Source organism: Thermobia domestica, chromosome 18, assembly GCF_964235325.1.
Source record: "Thermobia domestica chromosome 18, izTheDome1.hap1.1, whole genome shotgun sequence".
Lineage (NCBI taxonomy): Eukaryota > Metazoa > Arthropoda > Insecta > Zygentoma > Lepismatidae > Thermobia > Thermobia domestica.
The window spans coordinates 14919616-14941937 of record NC_137471.1 but is presented as its reverse complement, the minus strand read 5'-3'; the positions used below and the strand labels follow the sequence as shown (position 1 = coordinate 14941937).

Below are 22322 nucleotides of genomic sequence, written 5' to 3'. Positions count from 1 at the left end.
AAGGAAAATAAACAGTACAGCTGTTCAGTAAAATTTCCATTATAATGACACATGTGCTACTTACTCTCTAATGCAGATAAATGTAATTAAGTGCTTTAAAATACGTAGTGTTATTATGAAAGTTGTAATTTATTATTTAGGCCTAGACATATTTAGATACACTCTATACCTCCGTGTGCGGGGGCTGATTGATGAAGACGAAACACCAACATTCACCTGTACTTGAGCGTGGTGGGGGGAAAAACTTCTTCTTTTTCCTATCAGCTTATGTGAAACAGAGAATAGTTATGTTGCAGTAATTAGGCTAGAACCTGCTTTTCGTTCCACTCATTTCAGTTCCTCTAGTCTAAGCCCAAGACGCGAACCATAGGATTTTATCAGGGAATATACCCCCTCTGCTCATGTAAATATATATATTTTCGGATTTTAATCACAGGCCAAAGAACTGTGGATCTACAAATTTCCTTCCAATGTTCCCAGTCCTTCTAGACTAGACCCAAGACCCGAACTATATAATTTTATGGGGCGTATGCTCCTCATCTCCCGCTAATTGGGGAAAGAGAAAAGAGTTTCATAATTAATTTTGTTCTTAGTACTTCAGAGATATTAATTTTTTTCTAAGTTTTATCCCATTTGCGATATTTCGTTCAGGAATATACGTATTTCATCCCATAGTCTTAATAAATTGCTCTATGTACAAATTTGGATATGGGAAAACGGCGATCTAACATGTTCGAAAAGTGTGTCCTGCTTGAAGCTTACCAAACGCTGACAACCCTACCAATGTTCCAGAAAAAAATCGAGAAATTACATTCACAATATCTTATAGGGCAGAAATCAAGACTCCTGAAAATGAAAAAAATGAAATGAAATCTTTCAGTTTTACGTCCCACGCTTATACTGTGTAGATTAAAGGAGACAATGATGATAAATGAATGAAATAGTGGAATGAAGGAGTGAGAGGAAACGGGAGAACCTCTAGAAAATCCACGCACACGGTGTTTGCTCGCTACAAAGCCCACTTGGCGCGAACTGGGATCGAACCAAGGACCCTATGCACCAGAGATGAACGCTCTACCACTTTTTTTTTTTTTAAATTAAAAAGACCTTCGCCCAACCGGCGTATTGTTTCCCATGGACAACTTACATACATTCTACATAATCCAAACATGACAGGGCCACGAACACAGAAATTTCGACGACAGTTAAAATTCCGACCATGCTCCTCGAGGCGATTCGAACCCCCAGTGCGGTTCTCCTCACAATCGTCAGCCTAACTCTTCAAGAGCGCTCGCCTACAATCACCGGATTAAGGGTCTTCACTACAGCGAAATTAAACTACCGATAATTTTAGTGTTTTTCTGTAATATCTTCAAAACAAATAAAAATATTCGAAAAGCAAAAACGTAGTGAACTAGACAATACGATTTTGCATGTGATACCGTTGTCACAACTCATCTATCTGCTTTCGAGTTGAGTTGATTTTAGTTTAGCGTCCCTTTCAGCAGCGAGGCTATATGAGACGTGGACCTACTGATTAACGTGGAATCCGAACCACATGAGCTCCCGCCGGGAATCGAACCCGGGCCTCCCACGCCAAAGGCGCGTACGCTAACCGCTTAGCCACGGAGGAGCTCTATCTGCTTTCGATTTGCAACTGTAGATAATTTAGTATTTTTGGCGGGTTCTGTAAATAGTGGCATAGCAAAAACAGATAGATGAATTTTGACAAAGGTATCACATGCAAAATCGTATTATCTAGTTCACTACGTTTCTGCTTTTCAAATATTTTTATTTGTTTTGAAGATATTACAGAAAAAGTCTAAAATTAGCGGTAGTTTAATTTTGCTGTAGTGAAGACCCTGAAGTTGCGCCACTGCGGAATCATCTCAAAGACAAGCATCTTGCCAAGGGTAAAGTTCTAAGGTCAATGAGATAATGGTTAGCAGGGCCGTGCCGTGGAGGGGGGGGCGACGGCCCCAGGCGCCGAAGTAAGGCGTACGAAAAATTCGGGAGGAAAAAGGAAAAAAGATAGGAAAAATTGCTTGGAATATATGAATGGGGGCGCCGTCGTATACTTTCGCCCCGGGCGCTGATTTCCCACGGTACAGTCCTTATGGTTAGTGTTTACAATACGATTAGCTTTATTGATTACCAGAAAATAGAATAGTTTCACTTCTTTACTTTCCATTTATTGACTAGAGCAACATTTATTTCTGCATGTAAGGCGAAAGGCACACTGTAATATAAACAATGACTTCTAACTTCTGTGATTATCAGAGATATTCAAAGGGGAAGAAAAATCTTACGTAACTTGTTCAAGGTCAGAGCTAACCGGTTCCTGGGAAGTGAGGCGTGTGCAACGCCACAATCTCAATCAGATTGATGACATGTGAATGTGATTCTAAATAGTAATCGTGAACTCTGTTTAGAAGTTGAGATATATATATATCTTTAGGTCACTGCATCTGTACAACTTTTTTACATTCTTAGCAAGTCTGCTTGTTTGGTAAGTAATAAAATTATTATATTTTTTAGTTTATTCTATTAAAATGTTCAGTGTTTTTGATTGTTGGTTTTAGAGTTGAGACTCGGTTTCAATAGCCAGCGGGACATTATGGCTGAATGGTAGAGCGCTCACGTGTGGTGCGTGGAGTCCCTATTTGATCCCCAGCAAGTTTAAGGCAGACAACGTCTTAGGATCTTCTCGGGGTACTCCCACTTTCTCATCCTTCCATCATAATTTACTTGCTTTATTCATCGTCCCTCTTAGCCTATACGGCATAGTCGTGGGATGTTAAATTGATAGATTTCATTTCCTTTCAGTAGCCAAGCTGTTTGAGGCATGGTCTACAGTTGACGATGAATTCGAACCACACGAGCTACCATCGGTAATCGAACACCGCAAAAAGACGAGTACGGTAACCATATAGCCCAGCGTTTCCCAACCTTTTTCAACTTGCGGCACACTACGGGTGTAACTTGGATTCTCGCGGCACACTTATAGATATTATTATTTGTAAATATAAAACACGGTGGTATTTTTTCTGTGATTACTGGTCTCCTTCTCACAAAGAAGAAAGCTCGATCACTGGTTTTTCCCCGTGGTAAATCACTATGCTTATTTTTCATTCTAATTTAAAAACAGAAAACAATTGCAATGAAATATTGGACTCAGGTTTTTAAAATTACGCTTTCTTTTTCGAAAACTGTATTCAACCTTTTACTAAGAAGGAAGATCACTAAATAATGAACGAACAAACAAATCTCTTTTACTTTTAAAACACAAATGTAGGTAATTTGTAAAGGATTGAATGATATTTTGAATTTTCAAGTTACGAAATAGTCTGAACAATAAAGAAGCAATAATGGTCATAACAAAAACAAATACTTTTTTCAACATTAAAAATGTACAGAAAAGTAACACGGTATGAAACTTAAAATTGTAGATTCATAGTAGAGGTTCATAGTAATGTGCAATACAAATATACATTTTCCCCTTCGTTTTTCAATTTGATTGCTATAGAATTAATCATTTTGTTTCGATTTGCTCGTGGCACACCAGTGGCCCATTCACGGCACACCAGTGTGCCGCGGCACACCGGTTGGGAAACGCTGATATAGCCACACGGGAACTCTATTTTGGAAAGTTTTACGTTCCATAGATGTGCCCTTTAGAGTCTTTCGTGCTGGCCTAGTGGATAGCGTTTACGCCTTCGGTGCACGGGACTCCGAATTTGATTCCCGGTGAGAGAACATTGAAATTTGAGCGGATTTGAATACCAACTAAAGCAAAGTGTGAAAAATGGGTTTCCATTCCATAACAATAATACAATGAGTGGCAGACGGACAATACATAATATCCAGTAGGACTCGTACCCGTAACAGACGAAATAAATTAAATTGCAATACCATGCTAATTATATAAAGTACATGACTTCCTAGTGTAGTTGCAAAAATCGTGAGAGATATTTCTTGATTTGATTCTTGTTTTCGTGGTGTCCTAACAGTCTTTAGTGGTGTCACGTATCTCAGAATCGATGGCGCATGTGGGAAGAGCAGTGTGGCTCAGTGCCAGAGTGCTTACTTCTGATACAAGAGGTCAAAGGTTCGATCCCCTGCCAAGAAGCTTGTGGTGGAAAACATCATGCCCGTGGGCTTTCTCGGGGCACTCCCGTTTCCTCCTACCTTTTCATTCTACCGATTCTTCCATCATCATTCATTTGGTTTAACCATCATCTCCTTTACCCTAAGGGAAATGAAATAAATATTTGACTTTTACGTCCCACGTTCATGTCGGCTAGGCTAAAGAAGGCGGTGATGATGAGAAACGAATGGAATGGTGGAATGAAGAAAGTGGCAGGAAACGGGAAAACCCCGAGGAAACAGAAGCCCACGGTGTTTGTCCACCACAAACCTCACTTGGTGCGAGTTGGAATCGAACCAAGGACCCCATGCACCAGAAGTGAACGCTCTACCACTGAGTTACCACGGACCCCTTAGCCTGATTGGCATAATTGTGGGACGTCAAACCGAACGATTTCATTTCAGTTTTCATTTTCGTTGGCGAATGAGCAGCTCCGTTGAAGTGGGTTTCTTTTCATTAACCCATATATATATATATATATATATATGGTAATCGAGGACGATAGGATAGGTTAGCCACTAGTGAAGGGCACAAAAACCTGTATTTCGGTTTCGGTCTTTAGGAAAATTGAAACCATTTTTCTGAAAATTTTGAAAAAAAGAAACGGTTTTCACCGAAAACGGTTTCGATTGTCTCTAAAACCGGTTATCGGTTTTCCCAAAAACCAGTTCGTTTTTTCACCGGATCCGGTTTCGGTTTTCTTCAAAACCTGTACCGGGTTTTTAAAATTTGTCCTATTTGTGACCAGAATAGCGTTTGGTTGTTCTCCGGAAACCGATTCCATTTCTACAGAAATAGTTTTATGTGTTTTTCAAAAGTTTTCACCGAAACCACTTTCAGTGAAAACCGAACCAGTTTTGAAGAAAACCGAAATCGGTTTCCGGTTTTTATTAAAACAAGTTTTGCCATTTCACCGTACAACTTTTAGGTTTACAGTAAAGTCTCGTTTTTCTCGAAAATTTCACATGAGAATTTACACTCAATAACATCATTTAGTTCAGCTCAAGAAGATGCATCGGGTCATGTGTCTCATCCAGGCCCGGACTGGCCTAGGTGGCTAGGCGGTGATTGCCGCCGAGATAGGGGCCAAATGAAAATGTTAAGGGTCTTCACAACAGCGAAATTAAACTACCGCTAATTTTAGAGTTTTTCTGTAATATCTTCAAAACCAATAAAAATATTTGAAAAGCAGAAACGTAGTGAACTAGACAATACGAATTTGCATGTAATACCGTTATCACAACTCATCTATCTGCTTTCGATATGCAACTGTAGATAGATTTAGCATTTTTTGCGGGTTCTGTAAATAGCGGGATACCAAAAGCGGATAGATGAATTGTGGTAACAGTAGCGCAAAAAATGCTAAATCTTTCTACAGTTGCAAATAGAAAGCAGATAGATGAGTTGTGATAACAGTATCACATGCAAAATCGTATTATCTAGTTCACTACGTTTCTGCTTTTAGAATATTTTTATTTGTTTTGAAGATATTACACAAAAACTCTAAAATTAGCGGTAGTTTAATTTCGCTGTAGTGAAGACACTTAATAAAGAGATATCAGGAGGAACAGGAGAAAATGTAGAAAATGTGTGCGACAAATATTCTTATGAACAGTTATGGCGACATTCTGCAAACATCAAGCTCTTTGAGCGTTTCATTAAAATTTTGTTGCGACACCATGTCACCTATAAAGTGAGAATGGGCCATGCCAGCTTCAGAGTTAGGTCGGTGCCAACAAAAGCAATAGTGAAATCCAATAGTGTTACTCTGACTCTTCACAATTACACATAGTAACGATCAGGGGCGCCGATCCTGGGGAAGCCAAGCCCCCCCCCCCAAAGCTCATGTGGGCCTCCCTCTTGTATTTATGAATATACAATATTTGGCATAATTTGAGTGCAATTTGTCTTAAAATCTTCATATATATACCTTCTGCATACGAATGGGTCCCCCAAAATTTACAGAGAAATCGGCGCCCTTGGTAACGATTTTGCAATTGATGTGAAATTCATAGCAAATGCATTGCTCGGAAACTTGTGCAAGTTTGAGAAGATTATGGTTGCCTTCATTTATAGAGACTTATTTAAATGTTTCAACTCCTGCCTCCAAGTATCTCCAGACAAGTGGTCTCAGCTACCTGGCAGCAAACCAAATGGTAAATATTTTTCTACGAACAATCCTTTTAAAAAAAATAGTTTGAAGTACTCTACAACATCGCTATTGATTTGTGGTACATATCTACGAGCGATTAGCAAGGAAAGGAAAATCGACATCACTATTGAACTGTGGTTACCATCAAAACGAATATCGATTGCTAAAAAAAGACCTGGGAAATTGGCTGCTGATAAGGAGAGATTGATACACACTGCACTATCCAAGAGATTTGAAAGAAACGTTTATTTTGTTATTATTGACATCGCATTACGAAATATTAAACAGCGATTTATCTTTAATGATGAACTTATGAGGGACATTGCACAGCTAGACCCCAAAAATTTCAAGAGCTGTCTCGAAGCTAAGCGGTTTGCTTACGCGCCTTTGGCGTGGGAGACCCGGGTTCGATTCCCGGCGGGAGCTCATGTGGTTCGGATTCTATGTTAATCAGTAGGTCCACGTCTCATATAGCCTCGCTACTGAAATAGACGCTAAACTAAAATCAACTCAACTCAACCCAAAACATTTCAAGAACCTTCGGAGTACCAGAGTGTCTCGTGACGATTTTATGCGTCGAAAATCGACTCAACTTTCCGGCACCAATCGGACTGAGTTGTATCTAGAATTAATTCAGTCTGCTATATATTATGAAGAGTACAACTTAGTTCAAAAATTAGCAGATTCTGAGCGAAACCTTGGCGATGATTATGACCTGAGCAATGACAGACAACTAGAGAAAATTGAGACACTTTCAGCGGATGAAACTGATCGACGTCTTAACATAATTGTTGGGGTGTGAAGAAAAGACAGAATGTAAACAATGTCTGATTTGTGCATTGAAACTACTACACGAGTTAAATGGCCATGGATTGTTTTACACTTCACTGTACATTTCTTATAAGTAGGGTAACCGAAAAGCATAAAAAGCATAACAGCAATTTACACATATGGTTGGTACCTAGAACATAGTTGTGATTGTCTTAAGGTCCAGAAGAAACTAATTTTAAAAGCATAATAAAGCATAATTTTAGAAAATAAAGCATTAAGCATAATTTAAAATATATAGCACAATTGTTGGCAAATTATATTAGAACAATTCTTGGAAAATTCTGTTGAATTGCAAGTTTAACATACTGTATTAATATATATTTTTTTAAACCAATATTTACAATGCAAAATCACTGAGAACGTAACAATGCAACAAGGAAAAGCTAAAGCTATTTTTTATTATTATTATTATTTCGTTGTAACCCTTTGATGTGCAGAGAAGAAAAAGAAAACAAAAAAAAAACTTTCCGCCAACAATGAATAGTACACAAGATGTCCACACTATATTGTTATGTGTAAATCTTGAACTAGAGCACTTTCTGTACTTTTTGGTGGTATCTTTTGCTTTCCCTTTTTGTATATATGCACTCCTAGGTGCACACAAGTTATAAAAAACTAGTGACTCGAGTAAAACATACAGTGGCTCACAAAACTATTCGGACACAAGGAAAATAAATTACATTACCTTCAATATAAAAAGGAAATAAATTTAATTGCTGCTATTAAGTATGTCAGATACAGAAGTACATGTCAGGGGTTACATAATAAAAAAAAAATGTCATTGTAACTAAACAAGGAAAAGATTTTATTAACTCTAAAGATACAGAAATGAAAATGTAACACAACAAAACTATTCGGACACTTTGCTCAGGGAAAAATAATATTAATAATAAAACAATGAAACCAAAAAGTTAGTTCCTTGTGGCCTTGCCTTTCTTATGAAGAACTTCCTGTAGTCTAATAGGCATGCTTTCAACCAGTTTTCTGGTGTATTCAGGAGAGATTTTCCTCCACTCTTTTCGTAATCTGTCTCTCAGATGTTCCTTAGACTTTATGGGCGTTTTTCGTGCCTCCTTCTCCAACTTATCCCACAGATTTTCTATGACGTTCATGGCAGGTGATTAGGTAGGTGGATGAAGCACTTTTGGACAGTTGTATAAAAGCCAAAGCTGCACAACATGAGATGTGTGCTTTGGGTCATTATCTTGGTAGAACATAAAAATATTGATTAAGCCAAGTTTTTCTGCACTTTTCTTCAAATTGTCTTTCAAGATGCGAAGGTAGGCATCTTTATTCATTGTCTCATCAATAAACACTAACTCACCCACACCATTTGCGGACATATAGCCCCATACCATGATATGTCCACCACCGTGCTTCACAGTTGCTTGTATATTCTTTTCCAGAAACTCCTCATTTGGTTTTCGCCACACCATAATTATCCCATCTAATCCACATATATCAAACTTATACTCATCAGCAAAAATTACTCAATTCCACCATTCTTCGTCTTTTTCTATACGTTGTCTAGCAAATGCTTCTCTTTTCCTTGGGTTTGTCTTTCTTATATACGGCTTTTTCCTCGCGATGCGGCCATGAAAATTTGCCCTTCTCAATATTCTAAGAACAGTTTCTACATTCGCTTGCTTCCCTAACTCTGCAGTTGTGCAGTTGAAATAGGGTCATTTGCCCAAGTGTCTATTTCCTCAAGTCTCTAAACCAGGGTCATTTCCTACAGTGGTTATCTTTTTTCTTAATCTGATGATTATCAACCGAAACAGAAGGGATACCTGCTACATTCTTAGCAAATATCAGAAAGGGAATGGGTGATATTTCGCTGCAGGCTATTATGAAATATCTCCGATAGACAGGGTTGCAGAGGTCAGATAAAATTGTTTTTTTTTTTTTTTTTTTTTTAAAAAATATGGTAAACTAAGCATAATTGTTTCAGTGTTTAAAATCGGGGTTATGAGTGAAATAACATAGTTTTCCCACAGACATACAGATTGACTAATATACACTACATTACGAATCTATTCATAATTCAATTTGGCCCAAAATGACACATAATCCCTTTTAACAATGATTAATTCAATTCTACAATTCAGTATTAAATTAGCCACGCAGCATATCTGAACATTGAAATAATAAAATCCATAATTTTTTACGTACGTTAAGTATTATTTGTATTATATTTCAATTTAGATTTATTAATTGTAACTAACATTCTTTCTTGTAACTTCAATAAGGTCCATACTTGCGCTTCGTGCTCGTATGTCACTAGCGCCCAACTTACATAAACCAAAAGGTACAGGTCAACAACAACAAAGGAATTTAGTATCATTTTTCGAAATAATTAAGCTTATTTCAAATACTACTTCTAGATTGAAGCAATATACGGATACGGCCCACTCAAAACTGTTCTAGTGCACACATTCATTTATTCCTCTACAAAGGAAAAATGGTATTTATTTTTTTCTCTTAATAAGTATAATATATTTTGATTATACCTAGTTTGTTTACTAGTTGGAATGAAATGGAAAGATCAATATTCATAATTAGGAATTCTGATGGAGGAAAAGTAGACTCTTGCAAAATTCAATTCTCCGGAACTTTACCACCAGAAAAAGGGCAATAGTTTTCTGTGTCGCTACATCATTATGTATTTGTATTATTCAGAAATAGTGATATGCACTCATGTTCAAGAAACTCAGACATTCACTTTCGGAAATTCTATATTGGAGAGATTTCAGAAAACATAGGCACATGTTCTTCATTCTTTTGAAGTTTTTCGTTCATCAGTATCTATCTCAACATTATAGAGTGAGGAAAGAAATTTCTGAAAAGAAAAGAATTACTGTACATATCTACATTTCTTCCTTGCTTTTTGGTTGAAATTCCTTTAGTAACAGTATATCAGGGGCGTATCTAAGGGGGGTTGATGGGGTATGTAACCCATTGCATTGAACTTTCATGTACTACTTAAATAGAATGGATTTCAGATTATTTAAATTTTGGAAAAGTGAGATCTTAATGTGTGGAGGAGGGTTATTTTTTTATACGCATTACATTACATCGCTTCCAAATGTCTAAAAAAAATTTAACAGGCTGCGGGATATACTCATCCAGGGAAACGAGATAAAGGGTTATTTTAATCAAACCATGAAGGAAATGTAGAGACGATTACTTCAAGCACCACACCTTAACTGCATTGGACAGGAGAGTTGGATAAGATCCCCGATTGTATTTTATACATTTCCAAAGTTTTCCAGAGTGGTGTATTGTATTGCATAGTGTACCTCAAGAACTTTTGAAAGGGGAAGATAAGATAAAAGTTCAAATATTTTATTATTTGTAAATAAAGAAGGAAAATCAAGTTTACTGTTTTAGTTAAATAAGCAAATAATGGGGAGAGGGAATATCGGAATTTGGTGTTTGGAACCTGAATATCAAGGAATGAAGAAAACAAATGAAGAGTACGCGGGAAGAACGATGAAAGTCAATTTTCCTATGTAAAACTTTTTTTTTAATCTGGTATCTCAGATATGTGAAAATATGACTTTCATCGTTCGTCCCACGTACTCTTCATATTTATGTGAAGAGAGGAAGTGTCAGGAACAGAAGTGAACATGCACTCTACAAAACACAACAGGAAGATATTATTGTTATTATAGGTATTATATATACCCTCCCATCGAATATTTCTGCCTAAGCCTATGTAGTATATATATTTAAATTTAACTTATCTCAACTGCGCTCAAAGGCCATGGGAGATATTGATGAATGAAAGAACTTAATGATAATGAAAGAATCGATGAAATTAAGAATATTCCCAAGAGAGACCATTCCCACGAGATTTGTTTACCACAAAATATAACTTGCACTTGCTGGGATTAAACAGCCCTCATCAGAAGTGAGCTATGTACCACAAGTGTTGCTTGGATACAAGATTGGGTTGTATCTCATTTAGAAAAGATGTACATTGTTATTGGATCTCTTCTTTCCTTTTTTGTCTCTGTATTTACTTGAAATCCACAGGTAGGTTTTAGGGTGTAACCTTTAATTGTACCATAATAATACTGTTAAGAATGAAAAAAAAATCCGAAATTGAATAAAAGTTATTTTACATTGCAAGTTATCAGGATTTAATCAAAAACGACTCCCGTCTCAACTATTACTTTTGGAAGCCGAGAATTGTAATTTTTTAGGGCGTTGCATCCATGGTAAACTGGGAATCTCACTAAAGCCAAGATAGGAAATTATTAGAACTGAACACTTTAAAGTTTTAAATTTCGCAGGTAGAAAAGGAAAATGTTCCTCAAAATATAGAACATCTCGTCACGTTCTGGCAGAATTTATTAGACAAATCAATGCTATTGCAACTTTCCCTCACACTTTATCTATGATTGGAACTAGCTATTTTCTATGTGAGATACAGAAAATAAACTGCTTAAAAGTTGCAGTATATTGTTTTTGTCAAAAACTACACTTACAAGATTTGCAAGCTATTTCCTTTGTCAAATAAATTATGTACACGTGAAGCAGTCCTCAAAAATGTTTACTAATTTACTGTAGTTTCTGATAAATTATTTACATGTGAAGCAGTCCTCAAAAAAAAAAAAAAAATCACTGGTTTTACTCTAGTTTTTGAATGTAAGCCATCTTTTTCTGAAACTTCCTAATATCTCTGTCAAATTCGTATTCTGCGCACGTCTTTCTAATATTCTCATCTGATTTTTATATATTTTGTTTTCCTCTTCTTTCCTCCTATTCTTCTTCTCAATTTCAGCTTAGAGATTTGAAATTTGGTGTTTGTCTTTCTCATTTAAACTAATGTGGGATGTGTTTAAGCGTTTTCTGATATTTTAGTAAAAAGAGAAAGAAAAGTGATGGGAAAAAAGGTAGGGACTGCAATTATTATAGTAAGGTGCCACCCTATATGTATTTTTTATATCTGGCTTAGAAGGAAAGAAAAAAGGTGAGGATCACAATTACAATACAGTATGTTCATATTTGTGGATTCCTGAAGATTAGAGGCATGAAACTTGGTATGTGAACTGAAATTCAGTACTCTGTAGGTTCATGGGATGTGAATCCGTAGGCCGATCGAACTGCTTGAAATTTTCAGTGCATCTGGGCATTCAGGGCGGTTAATATTTGAACTGAAATTCTTTATGCTTGTAGATTTATAAGGTGCGAGGCAATAGCTGAACAAATGTAAGAGTCTGAGGGCAAAGTATTACAATATTATTACACCCATACTACACCAAGCATTACACCCATAGTCGAAGTATTACAATTATTAGGATCACGTAGTGGTACTTATAAAATTATAATGTTAGTCCTTCCGTCCGTCCGTCCGTTACTCCGCACGATAACTTTAGAACGGATGCGAATTTTTTAAATTGTTTTTCTTTTGCCATAGATAGATAGAGTGATTATCTCGAGGGAGTTCGTTGATGGAGGTGATTCGCCCACCGGAGGTAGTAGAAATAAGTCATTTCCAGTTAACATATTTATCACCGTAAAGGAAAAACGATAATAGACAGAGATAAACGATTCTCAGAAATCGATTACACGTTTCAAGGACAACCTTCGTCTTCATCCTTAACACTCTAGTATAGCCGGAAGTAGAAATTACTCACTTCCGGTTATAATATTGATCACTATAAATTAAAAACGGTAATAGATAGCGAGAAGCGATTTTCTTTAATCAATTAAGTGTCCCAAGAATATATTTTATCACAACACCAATCTATTTACTCAAACCGGAATTGAAAGAACCATACAATTTCCATATTCCATATTAAATGATAAAATATTACGTATTTCTCTTTACGGTCTTTGAGTTTATTGTAATAATACATTCATATCTGGAGATCCTGAAAGTTAGAAACATGAAACTTGATGTTTGAACTGAAATTCGGTTTGCTTGCAGGTGTATGAGATGTGAGGCCGTAGACCGAGAAAACACCGCAGTTTCTGGGCGAGGTCCCCAGCTAACAGAAGGCTAGTTGTTAAATATATATTTTATTGTATTCTGATCATACATACAGTAGCAGAAGTTTCCGTTCTCCTCTCGGGAAGATAAGATGCAATGAATATAAAACCTGAAATTTAAATTGTCACACTCGGCACTTTATGTATAATAAAATGAAATTTCAATATAATAAATACGACCTTATTTCTGCTCTTGAAATCGTGTTCCTTTATTTTTAATTAAGAATCTATGTACCGAATTCCACACCTCCAACTTAAGCGAATCTTGACATTCGATAGTCTCTGAAGATAGGAAGATAAGTTTGAATATCATAGAAATGTCTCCGTTAGAAACGGGATTTTTGAAAGCGCTGAAATACGTATTCCCTCATTTTTAAGAAGAGTTTATGTGCTGAGTTTCATCTATGTAATTTCATGAATGTGTGAGATACTAAATTAATAATAATAATAATAATAATAATAATAATAATAATAATAATAATAATAATAATAATAATAATAATAATAATAATAATAGTAACCTCTTTATTTCCCTTGGAATACATGTTCCAAAAAATCCTTTTTTTTTTTTTTTTTGCCTCCGTAATAAGAGAAATAGGCCTGGACTGGGAGCGCACAAACAAGGGCCTATGTGCAATCAACATAAAGAACAAACCTCGAGTGCACAAAATATGATGCGATGATAGTCCATTGTCTCAAACAGTTTTTGGCAATAGTGATTTTATTTTTCAAAATCACCATCCTCCACTCTCGAAAAACAAATATTGCATTATCATTGGATACAAGGTTAGTTAATTTATTTCACGCAGGAGAAGAAAACATAATTTGGAGATAGGTCAACATATTACGTATCATGTCTTTATACTTTCATGTTGTCAGCATATATTTAAAAAATGTAAACTGCTGTTCTCTATTAAAATAAGGTAATCATTTTGAAGTTAAACAGCATGGATAATTGTGCATGAATGAAATTCAAAAGTCCTATTTTAAATTGTCTAAAACTGGTACACAAACTTATATCTTCCCCTTGACGAAAGTTACACATTTAGCGGCACTTATACTGTGGTTGTAGCCGGTATTTATATTGGTGCTTACTTTTTTTCTTTTTTATAAGTGCAAACTAAAAATGGGTAAATGTCAATTAAAGACAAATCATGGATATAAAATTTACTATATAATAATATTACGTACGTATATGTTATACTTCTTGCTGTTTACTCTTTCTTACAAAAGCATCTTCCCATATTTTTCAAAAATCAAAATGTAGCAATTACTCGTGTTATAATAAACGTCTAATTTCTTGATATTTGCCTCTCTATGTAACAGAAACAATTTCTTATAAAATTTGTAAAACAAATCCAAACATGACAACGCAGCATCGAATATTGTGTGCTCGCGATACCATAAGCACTTTCTTTCGTTTCTTTGTGAGTTAGTGGAGTACACCCAAGGAATATTCTGTCCAAATTTCACGTTTACTAAAGAAGTATGATCTAGGCGATGATGAGCGAATCACTCCCACTCTTTTATATAGATTATGGTATTAGTGTTACCCAACATAATGTCGAGGGAGAATTTTCGAGATGACACCGAACTCTTCCAATAAACACGTTTTTAAAGACAACACTTTCACGCTTCCTTTTCAAGACGAAACAGCCTTAAATTTCGTCTCCTGCCTAACACTATTCTTAATCTTTGTTATACTCTACGCATAAAACATTTTGTTTCAAACAATGGAAAATTTAATATAATTTCCTTCAATACAGCTCATAACGCATTTTAATGGTGTGTTCCCGTTTGGCCTACGGAACTTCCACCAACTTCTATCATTATCTTAATCTCATCTTATCTGTAAGTGAAACAGATATTCCCGGTTTGCCAATTCCTGTTTCGCCTACACTCGGAAATTTTTGAGTGTTTGAGGTGGAAACGCAATATAGAGATAATTAAAATATTAATATATCGACTAAATGCAGTCATGTGATTTTTCAATCAAGTTAAATCGATGGAAATTAATTAATCTAGGGAATAATAAATTGAACCAATTAAGTTGAATTTTTCAGAAAAGAATTTCAGAATTAAAACTGCATAGTAATCATTTTACTGTCTAAAATTCTCATACTAATTAATAAATGCTGTAGTAAGTTTGGCTTCTCTCTTATGTGTTACTAAGTTTCTATGGTTAAATTTCCCAACTTTATTTTTCAAGGTTACGATTGAGGTAAATTGAGTGTGTTAGTCCCCATAATATTTTTAAATGTGATTCAGCAACGTTCAAATCTCGACGTTGTCTACTATCACTATATTCGCCTTAAACGTTATGCCTTGACTGAAGACTTATCCTGGCCCACTAACCCTATAAAACTGATACCTTCATTATGAGAAATTTGGTATAAAAATAATTTAGCTAAAATAAGTTTAAAGAAATTCAGATTTGGAGTGCAATTAGCTTCCATTCGAGGTATTCCGCCCGTTAAATATTATCGGAAGAGAAAACAGCTACATCACTTCATTTAGAGAAACTAGTATCCAATTTATTCAAGCAGGAAGAACGAGGGAGAGAATTGACTCCGTTCACTTCGCCTCTGCTACCTTTGGTTCGATACTCGTCCACCACTCTGGACATGAATCAAGCATTCAAAATTGAATTTAAAAACCAGCATTCATGCTATCCTGAGTCTTCATTCCGGGCCCCAGGTTTACTCTACTTGCAATATTACAAGTATTTCTGCATTCAGGCAGAAAAAAAAACTGCAAAGTTACTTCCATTCACCACTAAGGATGAAAAATTATTAATTTAGAAATTTTACTAGCAGGGCAGTTGGAAGGCATAATGGTTCATCTCTCACAGCCAGAATCACCGGAGTACCGACCATCCTTGTAAAGTTCGAGAAACTGATCTTGAATTGCTAGTCACTCGTCGTTTTAAATTGTTCCGTGAGCCCATAAAAAAATTAGAACGTATATCTGTTTTGAAATGATGACCTTTTGAACTACTAGTAACACGGCACCCCTTGATTAGAATAAGTCAATCACGTCAAAACTGTTGCTGACGTTGAAAACTAAACTTATTCATAAGTCTTTGTAAAAAAAAAAAAAAAAAAAAAAAATCAGACTAAATATCCCACGTCGATTGAGTGTAGGCAAAACGGGAATGTCCGTTTGGCCTACATCTACGATGGGGTTGAGATAATGATATATATTGCTGGAAGATCCGCAGACGAAACGGGAATAGGCCCAACGGGAATGAACCATTTGAATTATACTGACATAACCTAAGAAGTGAATGGGATTTATTGAAGAATTCGTACATACGGTGTAAAAGGACAGTTTGTTTTAAATAAATGTCGTCTGTAATTAATTATTCTCTTTTTCTTAAGTCTTTTAATCAATGAATGAAATCCAGTTGGTACTGTACCTTGAATTGCTCAGATACACTGTTTTACCTTCGTAATATGGAAAATATAATACTGAGAATATGATAACTGCTAGGATTGAGTCCTAAATTGCAAGCGCATACACCTACTTCAGGAATATTCAGATTTTCTTTGACATAAATGATTCATGAAAAACATCAATATTATTAATTAGAAAATCATAGTAAAATTTTTATCTAACTTGTGGCAACCCTGCGTATATTTTATCATATATGAAAATCTCAACCTTCCGTTTTGACCATTACTCAAGATTTTCGTGCCTGTCATGGATTTCCAGTTCATGATCAATAGCAAGGGTAGTTGAGCAAATGTCCAACATTTTAACGGTTGGGCAAAACACACTTGAGCAAATGACCTGATCCCGTGCAGTTATATTCGGAGCACTTAGACGAAGATTCTTCTTCACGTTTCTCACTATGGATTGCTTTTCCCTGGGGGCAAACTTCCTTGGGCGTCCTGATCGAATATGCTGTTCTTGCCTCTCCGTCCCATTGAGCACACTTGAATTGCTTTCTTGAATACACATACACAAAGATTAAGTTCTGGACATTGTTTCTGAAACTTACAGTAACTATTTACGCTCTCTTTCTGCATTCCAAGGTACTATTATTTTGTTACCATTAATCGCTGTCTGAATAGTTTTGTGGTGCCATATTTTCCTTTCTTTATGTTTAGTGTTACCAGTAACTTATATTTTTGTGCTAAAATGAAGTGTTTTGTGCTTTTCTGTTGCCTAACATATATTTCTTCATATTTCATACTTCAACTCACTAATTGTATTTATGTCTTTTATAGTATCAGCATTTATGTATGGAATTTCTGTGTGTCCGAATAGTTTTGTGAGTCACTGTATCTCTTTACAGTGCATTAAGTAAAAAGTTCTTTAAATATGAAAGAAACTGGTTGCATAAAATACAGTATTAATAAACAGATCAAGATATTTAGAATATTTAGTGTATAGTATACATAATACACGACTAACGTAAAACGATGATAGAAATTAATAATAAAGCATAACTTGGAAAAAATAGTATAAAGCATACAGTAATTGAACAAAAAAAAAATAAAGCATAATGTGGGTTGCTGTACTTATAAGTACGCGTTAACTTTATCCTGTATTCAGGCTACCTGTGAGAGGGTTTTTCAGTTCTCAAAATAATAAAAAATAGTTTGCGTTCGTCCCTGAGTCAAGCATTTTTACTGAATTTTGTTTTGTTTTACATCTAAAGAGATTTTCATTTTGATTCTGACAAGGCAATAGATGATATTGTATTGTAGCTAGTTTCACCGAACTGTCTAATGCTGAAGTTATAATTCTGTCTGTCTTATTCTCATAAACATTGTTACATAACATATACTCTGATTTTATATTAGTATCTCTATGATATAATGCACGGTGTGGCTACTAAAGAATAGTGATTTATCTAAGGAAATAGTGTGTTTTTGTTGTGGTTAAACAGTGGGCAGTTAGGGTTAGTAGCTGAGGAGAGAATTGAGAATTCGGGGCCAACACAATAAGTCAGCCGCTGCCGGCTCTGGTCTCATCTTTAGGAACTTTATTATTATTATTATTATTATTATTATTATTATTATTATTATTATTATTATTATTATTATTATTATTAGTATTATTATTATTATAAGCTGTACTCATACAGTGTAGAATTAAATAGGTATTCAATTCAATATAACTGCAAACTACTTATACTATTTCTTTTCAAGAGTAATTTTTTAATTGTATCCTATTTCCAGGTAACAAAAGGGAGAAATAATTAGAAACATTCCATGGCGAATAATGGAGTAGTAAGATCACCTCTTCCCTTTGACCCGAACGCCATTCCTCGTGTGCCAATTGTTGATTTTATCTTTCAACAGCTTGAAGGTCATGTTGCTCATACAGGAGATAAAGCATGGGTGGTAAGTACCATTCACTAATATATGATTATTCTTCAAGGAGGCTTGCCAACCATACGATAATTTATCGTATACAGGCCCGAAACTAGCCACAGAGGTTTTCGGGAACCATGAATATGATAGGGGGGAGGGGCAAGTCATTAAAAATTCTCTTACAAATATCTAAACTGCATTTTGTATTGAGGTCTGGAGGGGCCACGAAAGATTTAGAGGGGCAGGCCCCCTACACCCCTCTCTGGTTGCGGGCCTGATCGTATATAGGATAATTTAAACCTTAGTGTTATACGTATATGATAACAAGCTTACGATAGCAGGTGAATATACAATAATTTTAAAAGTGCACTTCTTTTTTGCAATTTTTAAATGTGCAAATAAATTGTAGATTTGCATTAAATAATTATAAAACGATACACTGAGGTTTTTAACACTAATTCTCACTAAAATAAATCAAAAAGGGCAAGTCCCGTGCCGTGGGGAGTTCGAGCATGGCGACGGCCCCGAGCAACGAAGTAAGGGGATGCAAAATTCGGGAGAGAAAAAAGTAATAAATTGAGGAAAAATTACTTGGAATATATGTATGGGGGTGCCGTCGCAGACTCTCGTCCCGGACGCTGATTTTCCACGGCATAGAACTGATAATGATATTGAATAATGAATTGTTAAATGGTAACTCTGATAACCTCCTTCGTGGCTAAGCGGCCTTTGGCATGGGAGACCCAGGTTCGATTCCCAGCGGGAGCTCATGTGGTTCGGATTCCACGTTAACCAGTAGGTCCAGGTCTCATATAGCCTCGCTGCTGAACGGGATGTTAAACTCAGCAATCAATCAATCTTTCGTTCGTACGGGAAGTACGTTTATTCTAAACACTTATAAGGAAAAAGCGTATAAAATATACCTTTCAGTTATACGTTTGCTGTACGTTAAGTCCAAAAACTACAGGATTTACACATGTAACCTACGTTTCTACATATGCCACATACGTTCTTTTTTCTCAGTGCATATGTTATTCAAGTAATTTACACTATTGATTGGGTCGTAGATCATATGCTTTAATGTCATCAGTGTTTCTTCTGCCACACAATTAAACATTTTGCCAATTTTTCATTGCAATTTTAGTATTAAACTATACATTGTGTATACGCGTATGAAGCTTGACGAATAAACAAAAATATTAACTAACGAAATGAACATATATTTTCTTTAATCTTTTGTTTTTAGACAGATGTGGTGCACGAATCAAGTGTGAAATTCTCAGAAGTGATACCTTTTTCTTGTAAAGTGGCGAGTGCGTTAACAAGACTAGGTTTTTGCAGCGGTTCTGTCTTGTATTTCGTCACTCGAGAGATGGCTCGGCTAAATCTTTTCATTTTGGGAGTATGGAAGTGCAATGGACAAATTCGAGGAGGATCACCAGATGAAATACCAGGTTATGAATATTTTTTTTTCAACCTAATTAAATAGAAAGATTAGTAAACTCTTTCAACTCATAATTTTGCTTCGGTTAACAAATATTTATATATTTATCTATTTATCTACGTCCAATAGAGAACCATTTCTAGTTATAATGGCTTCTCATAAATATTCTGTATTCATACTAGGGATGGGCAAAACCGGTTTTTATAAAAACCGGAAATTGGTTTCTAGAAAAACTCTGAAACCCGAAAAACCGACATTTCGGTTTTCCACCGAAATCGGTTCGGTTTTTCACCGAAACTGGTTTCGGTTAAAACTTTTGGAAAACACAGAACTATTTCTGTGGAAACGGATTCGTTTTGGAGAACAACGAAACACTATTCTGGTCAGAAATAGAACAAATTTTGGAAAAAAACCGGAACCGGTTTTGAAGAAAACCGAATCCGGCGAAAATCCGAATCCGTTTTGGAGAAAACTGATAACCGGTTTCGGTGAAAGCCGAACCGGTTTTTTAGAAAACCGAAACTAGTTTTTTGAAAATTTTCAAAAACCGGTTTCTTTTTTTAAAAAAACGAAAAGCGAACAACCGGTTTTTGTGCCCACCACTAATTCATACTAAATTGTTCATTAGTAAGACTATTCATGGCTTTGGATTAATTGTTTTAACAAAAGAGACACTGACCAAAGCTTAAAACTTTACTTTATTTTAAATTATAATTTGTAACTGTTTCGGATATCTAGCATATCCTTCTTCAGACACGATCGAAATTAATGAAAATACAGACATATATGTTATATAAATGTTGTTATAACAGAGTTTAAATTCTTTAACAGTCATATATATATTCATTGTTATAAAAAATTTTTAAATTCTTTTAACAGTCATATATAGAGTCATTGTTGTACTTTTTTATTTTTATTTATTTATTTATTTTTCTTATTTACCGAGGCCTTCAGCACATCCTATAAGTCTTCGTGTTCACTTTCCATTTAATCACTTCCTTTATGTTTGGTTCTTATAAGGGCCTTTTATTTTTATTATTACTATTATTTTTTTTATTTATTTATTTATTTTTTCTCTATGTTATTCAAACTTCCCTGCCATAAAGAAGAATGAAGAAGATGAGAGTGGAAAATGGCATGGCATAGAAAGTATGGGAGAAGAAACGGAGAAACTGAAGAATTTATTGAAGAAAGGAGGGGTCAGAACTTATAGAAAGAGTGGAGAAACTTTATTAAGATCAATAAAGAAGAAGAATAGAAAAGGAACTAAAAAGATTAATGAAGAGGAAGAAGGGGTCATTTACAGGGTATGGTGTGAGGACTGCGATATGTCATATATAGGAGAGACAGGAAAGAGAATGAAAGAAAGGAGAAAACAACATGAAGATGATGTTAGGAAGAAAAAAGATACCAATGCCATATACAAACATGTTAAGGAGACGAATCACGCAATTAATTGGGATAAGACGGAAGTATTGGAGATGGAGAAAAGAATGATAATAAGGAAGTGGAAAGAAGCGGATTGGATAAAGAAGGTAGGAAGAGATAAACTGATGAACTGGACAGGGGGATTACCAATTAATGAATCATGGCAGGGAAGTTTGAATAACATAGAGAAATAAATAAATAAATAAATAAATAAAAAATAATAGTAATAATAAAAATAAAAGGCCCTTATAAGAACCAAACATAAAGGAAGTGATTAAATGGAAAGTGAACACGAAGACTTATAGGATGTGCTGAAGGCCTCGGTAAATAAGAAAAATAAATAAATAAATAAAAATAAAAAAGTACAATAATGACTCTATATATGACTGTTAAAAGAATTTAAAAATTTTTTATAACAATGAATATATATATGACGGTTAAAGAATTTAAACTCTGTTATAACAACATTTATATAACATATATGTCTGTATTTTCATTAATTTCGATCGTGTCTGAAGAAGGATATGCTAGATATCCGAAACAGTTACAAATTATAATTTAAAATAAAGTAAAGTTTTAAGCTTTGGTCAGTGTCTCTTTTGTTAAAATAAATTGTTCAATGATACAAAAACGAAAAATGATACAGAAATGACAAGAAAAATATGAAAATGAACTTTTTGACTTTTCTAAACTTATATTCTACATTTTGACTCTACACAATTTATTTATTTATTTGTTTATTCAGTTGATATTTATCAAAACTTCTTGTATCTAGTACTTAAGATAATTTGGAGCAGAAAGTGCATTCTAAGGAATAAACTAACTAACTATATGACCTATTAAATACGGAGATTCAATGCCGCGTTCAGAAAAGCTCTCCGCTGACATCTGTCCTTAGCCAACTGGGCCCACTTGCTATTTTGTATTTATATTTCTTCGAGATCCATCTTAATATTGTCCTCCCATCTACGCCTAGGTCTTCCTAATGGTCGTTTT

General features: G+C 35.1%; 1 protein-coding gene across 1 annotated transcript in view; it reads left to right on the top strand.

Moving 5' to 3' along the window:
* Nucleotides 1-2355: 2355 nt before the first annotated feature.
* The window catches only part of LOC145675440 (uncharacterized), a 70831-nt gene continuing 50864 nt past the window's right edge, over nt 2356-22322 (top strand). Inside the window, exons 1-3 of the mRNA XM_081745859.1 lie at nt 2356-2509; nt 18320-18484; nt 19701-19908. Of these exons, the coding sequence (XP_081601985.1) occupies nt 18353-18484; nt 19701-19908 (340 nt within the window). The 5' untranslated portion in view covers nt 2356-2509; nt 18320-18352. The remainder of the gene's footprint in view (nt 2510-18319; nt 18485-19700; nt 19909-22322) is intronic.